This window comes from Nicotiana tabacum, chromosome 6, assembly GCF_000715075.1.
Source record: "Nicotiana tabacum cultivar K326 chromosome 6, ASM71507v2, whole genome shotgun sequence".
NCBI lineage: Eukaryota > Viridiplantae > Streptophyta > Magnoliopsida > Solanales > Solanaceae > Nicotiana > Nicotiana tabacum.
Window position 1 is genome coordinate 218,709,835 of NC_134085.1, and position 15,634 is coordinate 218,725,468.

Genomic DNA, 15,634 nt, shown 5'->3' on the forward strand with positions numbered 1-15,634 from the left:
TTTGAGAGGTCATTCGACTGACTCCTACAACAAATTACCAAAATATTATTATATTCTTGAGAAGATGTATCCTGGTTCAGTTGTTAAATTGAAGAAGACAACAAATGAATGCTTCTTATATGCAATTTGTTGCTCTTTGTACATCAATAAGTGGTTGGGAATATTGTAGACCAGTAGTAGTGGTTGATGAGACATTCTTAAAGATAGCCTACAGGGGGATTATGCTGATAGCAAGTACAATGGATGCAACAGGTAAAATTGTAGTTATTTTGTAGGCAATTTATAAATTGTAGATATATTGTAGATACTTTGTAGATATATTGTAGTTTATATGTATTTGTGTTTTTATATGCATTTTCAAAGCTGCCAGCTAATTATTTTTTTACTAATAATGTAGGTACAATATTGCCTTTGGCATATGCTGTGGTTGATTCGGAAAACGACGCATCGTGGAAGTGATTTTTTGAGCAATTCAAGCAAGCATATGGTGAAAGAACTTCAATGTGTGTTGATTCAGATAGGAATGAGAGTATCCTGAAGGCAACATCAATTGTCTATCAGGGCGTGTCACACTACTCTTGCATGTGCCATATTTGGACAAATATAAGGGTAAAGCTCAAGAAGGGTCATCTACAATTAAATGAATTGTACTTTGCTACAGCAGGGTCATACACTCTGTATGAATTTAATGAAAAGATGTCGAAGATTGAAGAGATAGACCCGCGTGTTAAATCATACCTCTATGATATTGGCTATCATAGATGGTCAAGAGTACATGTAACAGTGAATAGAACTTGGACTATGACATCAAACATTGCAGAGTCGTTGAATGCTGTAACAAAAGATGCAAGAGAGCTGCCAATATTTGACCTATTAGAGTATATGAGGACACTTCTTGAACGTTGGACGAAAGAGAAGTTATTGAAGGCAAAGGGTACTTTCACATTCCTTGGGTACAAATTCAACAAAGAATTGGAGAAAAACAGTACATTATCTCAGAAACTTAGGGTAAGATTTGTTTATTTGGTGCAGAAAAATAATATTTTAATATACAGTATTTCCAGATTGTAGATAAATTGTAGACAAATTGTAGTTAATTTGTAGATTGTAGATAATTTGTAGATAAATTGTAGATAAGTTGTAGATAAATTGTAGATAATCTATTTGTATGATTGTAAATATTTTTCTTTCTGTTTGTTATGTAATTGTAGGTGAGGGCTTCAAGAGATCATATCCATATTGTGATAGATGGTGTGAAGCGGTACATTATATGTCTTGAAAGCAAGAAATGTAGTTATGGCCAGTTCCAACTTGATGAACTTCCATGTGCGCATGCTTTGGCAGCTTTAAGGCACATGAATGAAACTTAAAAAAAACTATTGCTCTCCGTATTACACAAAGGAAAGCCTACTACGTACATATGAAATACCAGTAAATCCCCTTCCCGATGAAAGCAAATGGCATGTGCCACAACATATATCTGATGAAGTAGTAAATCCACCTACGGGAAAGAAAAGGCAGCCATGAAGACCTCAAAAGGAAAGATACAAAACATATGATGAACTAAAGTCAAAGAAGTACAAGGTGTCATGTGGCAACTGTGGAGGTGAAGGGCATAACAAAAGATCTTGCAAGAATGCACCCAAAAAGAAATAAATATCATGTAGTTAGAATAGTATTTCAAAATAATTGTTAGTGTGTTCAAGTTAACAGAATTTTGTGTCTAATCGTTTAAGTTTTTAAAGATCATAATGTAGTTAATTTCAATTTGTTTCTGTGTTTGTTAACATGTTTTTCTGTATTGTGTCAAGCATCTACCTTCATTTTTGACATTCTATACATGGCAGTTAATATTTATTATCTACAATATAACTACAAGTTAAAAAAATTAATTTAACTTGAACTGACAGTTATATACAGAAATTAAATACAACTGGAGGTATTCCCTACAAATTATATACTTATTCAACTATAAAATTATATACAATCTCAATATTCTTCCAGATTGTAGATAATTTGAAGTTTTTTTGTAGATATTTTGTATCCTAACAACATAATAACTATGTTTAAGATAATGAAGAACAAGTGCCGTAAATATTAAACAACTGGAGATAAAACCACCAAGTTATTTTCAAGTGAACTACTAAACTGGATAGAAATTAACAAAGCAAAAGGTCTGCTGCACTAAAAACACAAATGAATTGTTCAAAAAGTTGTGTACTATACTTCTCCTACAAACTAGCATCAACTAAATTACATATACATGACACTACTTCTTCTTTCTCTGAACTCTTGTTTTTTCATTCAATGCAGGTGCACCCTTCCTCCTTGCTAGTATGCCTGTAACCTCAGTTTCATTGATTGACCCATCTTCCTGCTTCTTTGTAGCATAGTCCCATAGGAGCGCTCCAGAGCGTCTACGATGTTGGTCAATATCACAAAGGTCTTTTGTAGGAATTGACAAATCTCCAAGGCTAACATACTCCGTAAAGACAACAAAAAATACACCACAATCGCTGCATAACACAATTTTTTTTAAATGTTTACCAAATGATTAGAAATAAAAAAAGAATTAAATGCATAGAAAGAGAGAATAGATTTTTTACAATGACCCTTCTTTTTGTTGTGGAATCTCTCCATCGATCCACTGAATGTTAATAGGGTCGGTAATTGGTTTCTCGATGTATGCCTTTGTATTCTTAAAGTTAATGTCTTTATGCTTCCCATAGAAACCAGTGCATGACAAATACAAAGGGATAATAACAGAAAACTTTTCGACACAGGATTCAACAACTTGATGGTTGCATGAAGAGACCATGGAATCATACGCATAAAGTTGCATGTCTGCAATGTCGAAAACGACCAACACCCAATGGAATTTTTCTACAATATTGACGGGCATGATGACATAGTCAACTTCATCCCATGCAATATTGGTAAGTAGTCTATACCCCAAAATATATTCTGTAACAACATCTTGGGGTTTAACAACCGAATACTTCTTTTGTGGAGGTGAATTTATGAACTTTTCATAAATTTGTTCTATCCCGATCTTGAACAAACAATCTGTTGTGGTAAACCTGGTCTTGTTATTGGGGCCATACTTGCCTCTTTTCCTCAAGTAATACATTAAAACATCAATGTGCTGCAACCAAAAATAGTTGGCATATAAACAACAAGTCAACTTCAAATAACCTACATAAAACTACATTATAACTACAATTTACTACAAAACAGAAACAAAAAATCTACAATGATGTCTAAAAGTAACTCTACAATTTAAACTACAAAGTCAACTTCAAATAATCTAAAAATAACTACAATTTATCTACAGCTACTGGGCAAACATGTAACACATCATCTACAATCATGTCTACATTATATCTATAATTTATACTACAAGTCATCTTCATATATTATAGGTATCTATAACATAAATACAATTAAACTACAAAACAGAAGACAAAATATCTACAAATCATATCTTGGGAATAGACTCCGTGATACTTACTGAGTCATTGAGGACTTGTCCGGGGTGAGCCAGGGAAAAGAACCATTCCTTCTTATCAACCTTTTCCACTCCAAGGTCTAACCAAGGCTTAATTTGGTTATCCTTTATGAAAAACGGAGCTTTCCTCTTGTAACAACAAATAAATGTCAAAAAAAATTGTAGATTGAATTAGATATGTAAAAGATAAATGTTGAAATGCAAGTGTCAAATTATGCATTCATACCTCTTTGAACGTTTGTCGCTACAATGGTATAACCACTTGTTGAAGTTATCTAAAACCTCCGGATCTACATCTTCACCAATAACAGTAGTAAAAGGGTTCTTGAGGTAGAAAATTTTAGGTCCAACCGAGCTGCTGCCCCCAAAACTGTATAGAGGGATAAATGGTGATCGGACATGCTTTCCCGGATGCCTTGTTTTCCCCGGATGCATAGGTATTGAATCATCTTGTATGGGCTCGCCAAACTTAACCAACTGGGATAAGTTGTCAGGAAACTTAAAATCATCTAGTGTGACCCCCTTCTTCTCAACTCCTGATCCTTCTGAATCACCTAGATCCACATACTGTGCATCTGCACCTTTATTGTCATGTTCCTCAATGACCTGTTCTGTCTGAGCTGCTACTGTCACTCCATGAATTGGGGACTGTGCATTGATATCTTCCATCACTGTAACACAATTCATATCTTACTTAACAAGAGTGTTAAAATTTATAAACAACAAGAAAATATCTCTGAACGACAGTATGATACCTGCTTTGTCTTCATCAGCTGCAACTTGAAAATGTGTATATAAATCACCATGTGCTGGAAGATTTTCTTGACCAACTGCACCTTCAACATGCTCTGTTTTATAATTAAAAATGGTAAATAATACTGGATAATGGTGACTCGAAAGTTGTAGCATATGTGTATCAAAATTGTAGATAATTTGTGGATAAGTGTAGATATGTTCTATATACACTGACACAAATTGTAGATACTTTGTAGGTATTTTGTAGATACCTGTTTTGCTGGTGCTGGCCTGCACTTGTTCCCCAATATTAAACTGAAAATGCTGATTGTTCAAGTTTTTTTGTTGGTCATTGTTTTTTGTTGAACTGCCAGCAAACTGAATGTTTTATGTTAGTTTGTATATATTTTTTTATATGTCTAAATTCTTTTGCTATAAAAATAAAAGTTAGATCTTACCTTTGCATCATCTTGCACATTTCTACTGTTTATCATTTGCAAACAGTCTGCACAGACTCATTTATAAACCCTCGAAGGCTATCGAGTTCTACAAAGATAGCTTTCCTAAAATCTTCAAGCTTTCCATCAACCTACAAGTTACAATATAGTAAGTTGTTAACTTCATAGTATGTCCTAACATACATTCAAAAACATATGCAATTATATATAGATATATATCAGAATTTACAAATTTGTAGATATTTTGTAGACAGTTTATGAAATGTAGATATATTGTAGATATATTGTAGTTTATATGTATTACCTACTTAATTCCTTTTTCTAATTTTCTGATCTTCTTAGCAATAGACTATTTGTCCTCTTCTCATCTGTTTGTTTGGGTTCCAGCGTAGGAGGATCAACATTGGGAACCTCAGATGTTTGTTCACCTTCTTGAACTTTGTACTCAATTTTGTCGGGCAAAGTCAGCACTGCAGTCTCTTCTCCAGATTCACATATGTTGGTAAACTGAATGAGGAAAAATAAATTAATTTGATCAAGGCAGAAAATGTAGAATAATTGTAGATATTTTGAAGATAAATGTATAATCATAAAAAAAACTTTTCCTTTATCCACTCAGGCGTTATCATCTTCTCTCAAAGGCAGCTAACCAAATCTGCCCCTTACTAGCTGACCATCTTAGTATGTGAGGTATTGAGTTAGAACACCTCGTAGCTAGATCAGTGTTGATAGTAGAGCAACACTCATAAAGCCATACTTGTAATGCTAGTGAGTATCCCCGTATGAGATAAGAATGTACATACGAATTTAGTATGTGCCTAACAGATTCCATCATCTGGGTAAAAGATTTAATACCACATGGGTATGACTCATACTGCACAGATTCTACCAAATAGAACCTAAAGTGATCTACAAAAGAACATGATCTTTGTCCGAAGGACAAATGAAAAATTCTAAAAGATAAAGGATGCACAACTTCGCCGCATCCTCATCGTTTACCCAAGATCTAGTGGTTACTATCTGTTTCAAATAAGACTTCTCCACTCTTAATTTGTTAGGAAAATAACTGCTCATTATTTTGCTAACATAAGTGGGAGTATAACCAAAATCAGTAACCTGGGTAACACATCTTAGACCAGTAATTAATGCAAACTCACGCAATCCAAAATTTAATGTTTCACCCTTTAACCGTACAGAAAAATATGATGCATTGGGTTTGGTCAATTCATACTTCATCAGAAGATGAATGACTTGGTTTTGCATGCATATGGTGGGAAGAGACAGTAAGTATCCAAAACACGTCTTTTTGAAAAGATTCAACCCATTTGAGGATAGAAGCTCTTTAATCTGGCTAGGAATGCTAGTATCACACAAACTAAGCACCCCATAATCAACATTATGTGGGGGGATAAAAAACTGTCCATTCTGCACAAATAATAAATTAATTCACATTAATAAAATGCATAAAAAGGAAACGTTCATCTACATTTTATCTACAACATAACTACAAATGATTACATAATATATACAATTTAAAGCATTTTCTACAAAAAGTCAGCAACAAAAGATAAATACAATTCTGCTTCAAATAGTACAAGTTACCCAATAGTATAACTACAAAAAAAACTACAAATATCTAAAACTATAAAGGCAGAACATCACAACTACAAATAATCTTCAAAATTAAGACAATTACTCTACACTTGTCTAACACACGTATAACATAGATTTTACCATCCTAAACCAAACTAAAAAAATTAGAAACGAAACTAATAAATGTTTACCTTCGCCAATGATTGGTTCCGAATAATTTTAGTGTTTTTTTTGAATGTTTCTTCATTTTTGGATTTTTCGAACCAGGAGAAACCTTTGCTTTCTTTCCTGTTCGAAGATTAAGGACCTCTTCTACAAAGTCGTCGTCTACCGAAATCTCTTTTCCTTTTCGTTTGACTTGTTTGTCTGGTATAGAAGTTTCTCCAGCATCTACATCATATTTTTGTTTGGTTCTCATCTCGACTCTGATTTGTCGGGGAGAAGAACTATGAGTAGTCTCTGCAATTGCATATGGAGATTTGCCTTGCTTTTTGGGTGATTTTGGGGATAACACACCCAAATCAAATGAGGGTATATCAACTACTGTTGATTTTTTAGGACTTTGTTTCGAAGCTTTGTTGTTCTTCATTGATGAACTTCAACTGGAGTAAAATGGGGACCCAACTTTGTTGAAGAGTTTCTTCAATTTTCTGTGAATTTAGAGGGAGAATTTGGTTTCAGAAGATGGAAAATGATAAAAAGAACGTGGGTATGGGTAAAACGTGGGTGTGGCTGAAGAGTTAGGAGAGAGAAACGTGAGATGAGTGGGGATACTGGGATATACAGATTCCTTTAATTAAGGAGTAAAAAACGTACAATTAATTATATCCTTAATTAATTATGGTATAGAATTGATAATTTGGTATATTAAGTGTAATTAAGTCAAACCTTAAACATTGAGGGTAATAAAATTTCCTATATGGCATAAGAATGTAAAAAAATCCAATTAAAATTACCCAATTGCTTAAAATCAAGCCCATACTTGATCGGCCCAACTCCTCTATCCCTAAAACACCCAATTCCCCCTTCAATTCCTAATCAAAGGAAAAGGGACCCTCCCCTTTGAGCAAAAAACCAGCCGCACACCCACCTCTCTCTTCACTCTCACCTTCTCAAATCTGCTTCATCTCCAACGCCAGCGACCCTCATCTCCGGCCATCACTCCCAACGAGATCGGCCTCCACCCCTAACATCTAAAACGATAGAACATAACCGGATCCCTCGCATTAACCTTTCCAAAGCTGCCGCATTCTCAGAAACAGAATAAAGTCTACCAAAAAGAGAAATTAAAGGTTGTTCCTAAGGTTGTTGTGCTTCTGTTGAGCTCCGAGTTTTCCAGATTTTTCGGCGAGTCCGTAGGTCCGTTGATCCCGGCGAAATTTTCTGCACAAAGTTTCTTTCTTCCTCTTCTTTAATTTGTAAATTTTGATAAAGTTGCCTCATGTACATAACCTGTTTAGGTGCTTTTAATCAAATGGGAATAAATTACTATATGACTGGAATACAGTATTGTTTGTGTGTTGTTGAAATTCTATTTTGAACTTTTATTTTATTTACTTAATGCAACTATATAAGACCTCACATCTTGATATTGAATAATTGATTTCATAAGCACATGTGAAAGTCTCTTTTTTGATTATTATAGGATGTTTTATTTTTGGATTCCGGTTAGCTTTTTACATTGTGAAGGTTATCTTCCTTTTTGTATCTTGCTTTAGGCACGATTAAATAATAAATTATCATGGCCATGGCTACTTGATAATTTGTTTGGGAAAATAAACCGATGACTTGGTAATTTGTTTGGGAAAGACAAATTATCATGTATAAACCTTGGTTATAAATTACAGATGAAAGAAGAATAAGAAAAGGGGAAAAATAAAGAGAATGGAAACTTTATTCTTGAATGCCTTTTTGCTGGTGCAGCAATTCTAGTTTCTTTTTGTAGATAATAATATGTTTATCTTTTACAGGAAGTTGATCTGAAGAATCACAAATGGGGTCACTATTTCATTTGCGGGTTAGACCTTACTTTCTTCATTCAAGATCCAAAGAATCAGAGAGTATTAGGTTTCACATTTCATGAACTGCAAGTTAACAAAAATTAAATTTGACCACATTTGTCATACTTTATGTGAACTCTTGGGAGATATGTGCTGTCAGGAGAAAGTTAAATATATACAAGGTGAAACTACTATAAAATTTGATTTTGCATAATAAAAAGCTGTGTTGTTTCTGTTTCTGCTCTATGAATGAAAGACGTGAGTGCTTTGAGCTGATTCCATCTTTTTTTTTTTTACGTGTTATGATTTGATTTATCTATAATTTGCAAGCCACAACTTTCCATCAGTAACACCATTAGGTATACTTTTGTATTAACTAATAATTGTGTCCTAAACTATATAGGGAGTTTATTTTTGAAAATGATGCTAGTTCCAGCTTTGATCCCTGATTAATTTCTGAATATAAAGAGATTAAACAAGATTCCACAAGAAGATAATTGTTGTGGCGCTCTGATTTGATATGCGAGAAAAGTTTCCATAATACTAAAAAGTTCTTAGATTTTGAATGAAGAGAATTGCTGATTTAACTGGCTCCTAAAGCTTTGTCTATGGAAACAAGTCAATGTCTGCCTTAAATTTATATTTGAAGGGACTATTTATGTTCTCTTGGTTAACTGTGGTATAACTTGTTAATATACAGTGTGCATTTAGTGGAACTGTGCGCAGCTGGCCAATGTTTTGCTATGAATGCAATGGATAAGAGCATAATGCTTAATCGAAACAAGGTAGGATTCACATTGCAACATCCAACTTGTCGCCGCACCTTTAGTAATTAGAGATTTTTACTTCTATTCCCACCTTGTCATGTCATTTGCAAAGTCATGTGTTTGCATAGAATTTTTCTTGTGTTATGACACCCAGCATCTTTGTGAAGGGATCATTTTGCTTTTTGGCTTCTTAGTTTTACATTCCATTCTTCTATCTTTGATAAGGATCATTTTTATCTTTTCTACGGGTGCATAGATAGAGCTTGTGCAGAACGAGAAATCCTAGATATATTGGACCACCCTTTTCTTCCCGCACTCTATGTGTCTTTTCAGGTTAGAGACATAGAACTTGATGAGAGGGAGCATAATTATGTAGTTGTAGTAACTTGAGAAAAATGTTATGAGTGCGAAATGCAAATCACATATACACTTGAATCCTTCAAACTGAACTGTACAATAGCATGAGCATCTGATACTTGATGAATTCAATGAATCGATAATATCCACCTGAATATATTTATGTCAACATATTCCTACTTTATTTTGATTTCGAATTGTGAAAAAGTTTTACCACCTTTGTCACTTCTTTCCTGATCAGCTCTTTTATTTCTTAACATTTTTTCAGTATTCATTAATTGAATATGTCTGTGTTTCAGACCAAAACCCATATTTGTCTAATAATTGATTACTACCCTGGGGGAGAGCTATTCTTGCTTCTAGACAGACAATCAACAAAGGTGTTGAAGGAAGACGCTGCAAGGTAATCCAAATATAAAAACAAATTTGAAGAACTAAACTGTCTATACTCTATAGTTAAGCATTCTACCGAGTCAGTTGAGAATTTGATATCATATTCTCATGGCCTTTTAAACATTTATTATGTACAGGTAGTATTGCAAAGGTTGCCTCAATGGAAGAAGTGAGTAGATGTATAAATTGAACAGCTAACGCAGAACAGAAGAATATACATCTACTACTTTGAACAGAGTATAAATCACTTAAAACTAGAATGCTTCAGTAGCTAGAGAAATATGTATTTTATTCATTCACTAAATGACAACATAGTTTGGTCAATCACTGGTATTGTTTATTTGTTTGGTTTCAATTAGTTTGTGTTGATGTTGTTTTGGTTTAAGTACTTTGAGAGACATGTTATTTAGTTTATAAGCTTGTTTGGATGGTTTGATAGCCATGTTGTTGTATTCCAAATTGATATTCCACTAATGGTATTGCTTCTAATTGGTAGTAGTTCATAATGAGGACTGTTTTGGTTGTTTTAAACTCTAATTGGTAGTATTTTGTTATTGGAAATCGAATAGAAATCTTTTTTTTTCTTCAGAAATTCAAAATTTCCGACCGATCGGAAATTATGAATTTATATATTTTTTTTAAATACATTAACAATGTACAAATAATTATTTAATTAAATAAAATTATTATTTTTTAAAATTTTCGACTGAATTCGGTTGGAAAATTAAAATTATTTTTTAAAAAAATAAATATTTTTCGACCGATTTCGATCGGAAATTTGAAAATTAAAAATAAATATTTAATAATTTCTGATCGATTTCGGTCGAAAAATAAAGTGAGTCAGAAATTTAATATTTAATAATTTCTGACCATTAAAGTTTCCGACCGATTTCAGTCGGAAATTTTCAACCAATAGCGTTCGGTACACGTTTACGACCATTATTTTTTTGTCCAATTAAAATCGGTCGGAATTTGGTCGGAAATTATTAATTTTCCGGAAATCATCTGAATTCTAGTAGTGTTACTTGCTGAGGTGGGCGCATGCCCTCTTGTATAAGTTGATTGTGATATCAAAAGGGCAAAGTCCCAACTTTACACTTAAGTTCAATAGAAAAGTGCATCCAGTTAGGTTTATATATACGGTAAAGGGTCAAAAATACCCCTCTACTATGCGAAAAGGATTATTTATACCCTTCGTTATACTATTGGTCCATCATTACCCCTGACGTTATAAAAGTGGTGCAAAAATACCCCTCCTCCGTTAGGACCATCACCATGTCAACTACCATCCCACATGGACTGGCATTTCTCTGAAGTGGATGCTATGTGCCATCCCAACTCACTTCCCAACCCCATTTTACCCCTTCCCTCACTTCGTGTTCTTCTACCACCATTCCTCCCTCCATCCTATCACTACCCAAAAATAAATGTATAGATGTGAAAGTAAGATCTGTTGTTTCATGCCAATTTTACTAATTTGTCCCAAATATTCTTCTTGGTTTCTTGTCTTTCGAATAAATAAAATCACAAGCTCACTTTCTCACTGTTGATCTATGGTAAAGTTCCTCAAGACTCAAAACTAAACTTCCACCTGATAATAGTAGATCGATTGTTTCTATCACAGAAATCTTTTAAAGCATCTGTGAAGTTGAAGACAGTAAGGCCTCCAGAAATTTCCAATATTCTCCAGTGTTCGGACATGGTGTCTCCCATTTGCTTTTTTTATATTTCTCTGCAAAAGTCCTTTCTTTTACTTCTCCCGTTTTAAAAAAAATCCTGTTGCTTTGCCTATTTTTGATTTATTTCTAATAAGTTACTGATAAGTATTAGTTTATATTATGGAAGAAAAGTTAAGCGGGATATCGTTGGTTGTTCAAGAATTAACCTCGTCTACTCTTGATGGCATCAGGAGAACATATTCATTTTTTTTTTTGCCTAAGGAGAACATATTAACAAAGTTTTGACAATGTCTTGAAAATATATATTCTGCCCAATTTCAAAAGAAATTTTTAAGGGAACATGAGTCGACAAATATTGAGAGGGAATGGACTGTGTTCAAGATGTTTGTCAATGAGGTGAATGAAAAATAAAGAAGGTCTTAAGAATGGGGTTGGTATGAGGTGGTATGCCACATGACATCCACTTCAGCGAAATGTCAGGCCACTTAGGATATATTGCCATGGTGGAGGGTCCTAACGGAGGAGGGATATTTTTACATCATTTTTGTAACGTCGAGGGTAATGGTGGACCAATAGTATAACGGAGGGTATATTTTTACATCATTACTATATATATCCACATAGCAATCTTTCATTCATGACTGTCTATCCTTGGTCCATGTTCCACTTGCAGCATTATCGCATCACCTACAAAAGAACTTTACTCTTAGCAGCCAATTTTTCTTAACGTCATTGTATAACCAATTGAGAGAAGAAATTTAGTGAAGAGCAACACTAAATAGGCAGCTATCCAATTGCCGAGTTATATAATTGCTCTTAATTTGATGTTGAAACTATGAGCATACGTGATTGTCAAATACCACTATTTATTAGTAATTTTTTCCCCATTACACTTGAACATTTCCTTTATGATTTGCAACAAGTTACCGCGATCCCCGCAATTTGGGCGATTCTTCAGAATTAGCAGTTCTCAGTTAATTAAGATATTCCACTAGTTTTTTTGTTTGTTTGTTTTTTACAAATATTGGAGAAAATTATATGGAATCTTTTAGGTTATGCTCTACTCAACTTGGATTAGTTTGTGTTTCCGTATAGATATGTGAAGATGAAAAATGCAAAATAAAAAGAATTTTAAATTTTGATTTCTAATTCATTATTATTTCTTGACATTTAAATGAGTGCTTTACCTGAAAAATGTTTGAAATTTCTTGAAACAAAAATAAAAATCCAAGAATAGTAGTAAAGATACTTAATTATATTTCCATGGCAATAAATTTGAAACGTATGTTGAGCAGTAAACCACAGGAGGAGAGCCTAAAAAGATGAATTGTAACAAAGTTCATAGATTTTGGTAGTATACAGAAGATGCAATTCTCGTCAAAACACTTGATATATACTTTTCCCACTTGCTAGACGATGATGATTTGAAATTAGAGAGCCTCACCCCACCTTTTGTTCAAATCATTACATCTTATTTGTTTAAAAATAGAGTAGTTATCCATATTGGGCATCTTGGCCTTCAATTTGTCTACTTGAAATATTTTCGCACCATCAAGAGTATTCAATATCTTATATGTAACTTATTCTTTTGATTAACTTCTAATGTGAAATTTTGTATGCATACGTAACAATTTCTCCCTCGAATTAAGTATCATAGGACCCATTTCAAGACTTGAAATTTATCTAGATATCAAGAGTATTCAATATCTTATATGTAACTTATTCTTTTGATTAACTTCTAATGTGAAATTTTGTATGCATACGTAACAATTTCTCCCTCGAATTAAGTATCATAGGACCCATTTCAAGACTTGAAATTTATCTAGATATCAAGAGTATTCAATATCTTATATGTAACTTATTCTTTTGATTAACTTCTAATGTGAAATTTTGTATGCATACGTAACAATTTCTCCCTCGAATTAAGTATCATAGGACCCATTTCAAGACTTGAAATTTATCTAGATATTCACCGCGTGTTACCTATATAATCCAAGAATTTGTGACCACTAAAACTCGTAGGCTTCATCTTGTGTTTCGAGTCTCCCAACTATAGGTAAATGCAGTATCCGATTTGTAGACGGGCAAAGGCAATAAATTAACCCGTTCCATCACATCACTCTGTTGTCTTGTTTCTTAGCTCTTCTTAAGCCACCGTATGAGAGATACGTCCATAATGCCTTGGCTTTGATCAACAGCCTTGCCGCTCTTCACGGCTAAATCAAAAAATCAATTACACACTCCTATATAGTGTTATTTCTCGTCTTTCTCAAAGTATACTTAGTTCTTCCTTTGTTGATCCCTGAAGTACCAGGGCCGTCAGCTTTAGGTGACTTTCTTATTTAAGTCCGCTCCAAATGCATTTATAGAAAAGGTAATTTGGTGCATGATACACAGTGCAACAACAATAGTATAATCTTAAATGTATTAGTAGCGTAATTCCTCGATCAATCTTAGTTGCAACTGTGAGTGAGTGAGATCAATCAAAAATGATATGAAGTGCAAATGTGGCAATAGAATGAGTAGGACTGCCCAATCCGACTAATAGCATGTTTGATCAAGCTTCTCTAAGGCCTAAAGCATTTCTTTTTTTTTTTTTTAAAAAGATTTTTTTATTCAAAGTTGATGTATTTGGGCAGAAGAAAAAAAATATTTTTGAGTTGAAGTAGAAGCAGTTTTTGAGAAGTGGAAGAAAATAATATCTCCCCAAAAACATTTTTGAAAAAAATAAACTTAGAAACACTTTTTAAAAACTTGGTCAAACACTAATTGCTGCTGAAAGTGCATCTCAAAATAATTAGTCGAACACAAACTGCTTCTCATTAAAAATATTATTTTGAAAAGCACTTTTTGAAAGAAACACTTCCCAAATTAAGCTGATTTTAAATGTTTGGCCTAACAGGCTATAAAAGCACCTCAAGAGCTATGAAAAAGAAAAATATACGACTAAAGCACATATAACGTTAGGTATGGGGGTAGTTTTCCAGTTCTTACGAACATTATTAAATTCTTCTTCTTAGTGTTTCGAAGAAGAAAAATTCAAAAGAATTTCAAAACAAGTTCCCAAAACTTTTAAGCAAAGACCAGCTTAAGATTTGATGACTATTCTATTTCAAATTTGGACGGGACAGCCATTCTGCAAAAATGGAAATATTTTTTCTATTTTTTGCGAAGACTATTTCTCAACCAAACGCCAAGAAAGAAAAGTGTTTCAGCTTGTACAAAAATTGAAAGCTACTGAACTTTCAATATTTGCAAAACATGAAAAAAAAACTTTTCCTCTTTTGATGTTATCTGCCCCAAGGAATAGGCCATATCTTATGCAGGAGCCAATCTCTTACTTGCGTTTAAGAATTTAGGCACATGGAAGGCCAACTCTATCCAATAATTCTCCTCTTCCAGTAGCTATCGAGAGCACAGGGGGCCCTCGAGACAAAGTGTGGTATCATGCCATCAGCGCTCAACCCGACTTTATTTGCAGTAATAAGATTGGGGGTTTTGGGGGTGGGGGTTTACTATCAAACGGCATGCTACACTATTAACTTTTTTGTCGAATAACGCTTCTTAACTATAAATCTATAATAGCAATATTTAGTACAGAGTGTGTGTGCGTGGTCGTGTTAATTGAAACTAAAAATGACTTCTGCCTGATGGGCATAAGCAAACCAAGGAAGGTTTATATACTGCTGCTTCATATCTATACAAGCAGCAAGAAATCAGTAATTACGCGCATTTATTTACGTAATCTGAAGAAAGGTGAAAAAGGGGAAAAGGAAAACAGAACGTAAATTTGATTCATATTGAATTACTTGCTGTTGCTGGCAGAACAAGGCACAAATTTTCTGACTAGCAATATTTTCAAAAAGTTCACCTGTAGCATTTGACTATTTGTAATTAGTGTTGAGAACCCGCAATACAAGGTTAAACTATTTAGCCATCATATTGTAATATCTCTTTGCATATTCACACTCAGAAAAAAATGATAGCCTAAAAAAGTAACTAGCAACATAGATTAGCAAATGGTCAAAAAAGGAAAAATGGTCCAAGATTCCCTGAGAAGGAAAAGAAAAACAAAGCCTAGGTACAACCAGGCTGATACACTAACAGGCTAAGGTTGAACATGTCAAACGCTCATGAGATAATG

General features: G+C 33.7%; 1 protein-coding gene and 1 long non-coding RNA gene across 2 annotated transcripts; both read left to right on the plus strand.

Moving 5' to 3' along the window:
* The first annotated feature begins 501 nt into the window (after window positions 1-501).
* On the plus strand, window positions 502-1,370 carry LOC107778167 (uncharacterized). The gene is made up of 2 exons (XM_016598371.2): window positions 502-1,008; window positions 1,212-1,370. The coding sequence occupies exons 1-2, from the start codon at window positions 502-504 to the stop codon at window positions 1,368-1,370; spliced, it is 666 nt and encodes a 221-aa protein (XP_016453857.2).
* A 5,939-nt stretch (window positions 1,371-7,309) lies between these two features.
* Window positions 7,310-10,243, plus strand: LOC107778163 (uncharacterized). Its single transcript, XR_001646340.2, has 5 exons — window positions 7,310-7,653; window positions 8,265-8,311; window positions 8,995-9,079; window positions 9,718-9,821; window positions 9,949-10,243. It is a non-coding gene; the product is annotated as an uncharacterized LOC107778163 (long non-coding RNA).
* Window positions 10,244-15,634: the final 5,391 nt, after the last annotated feature.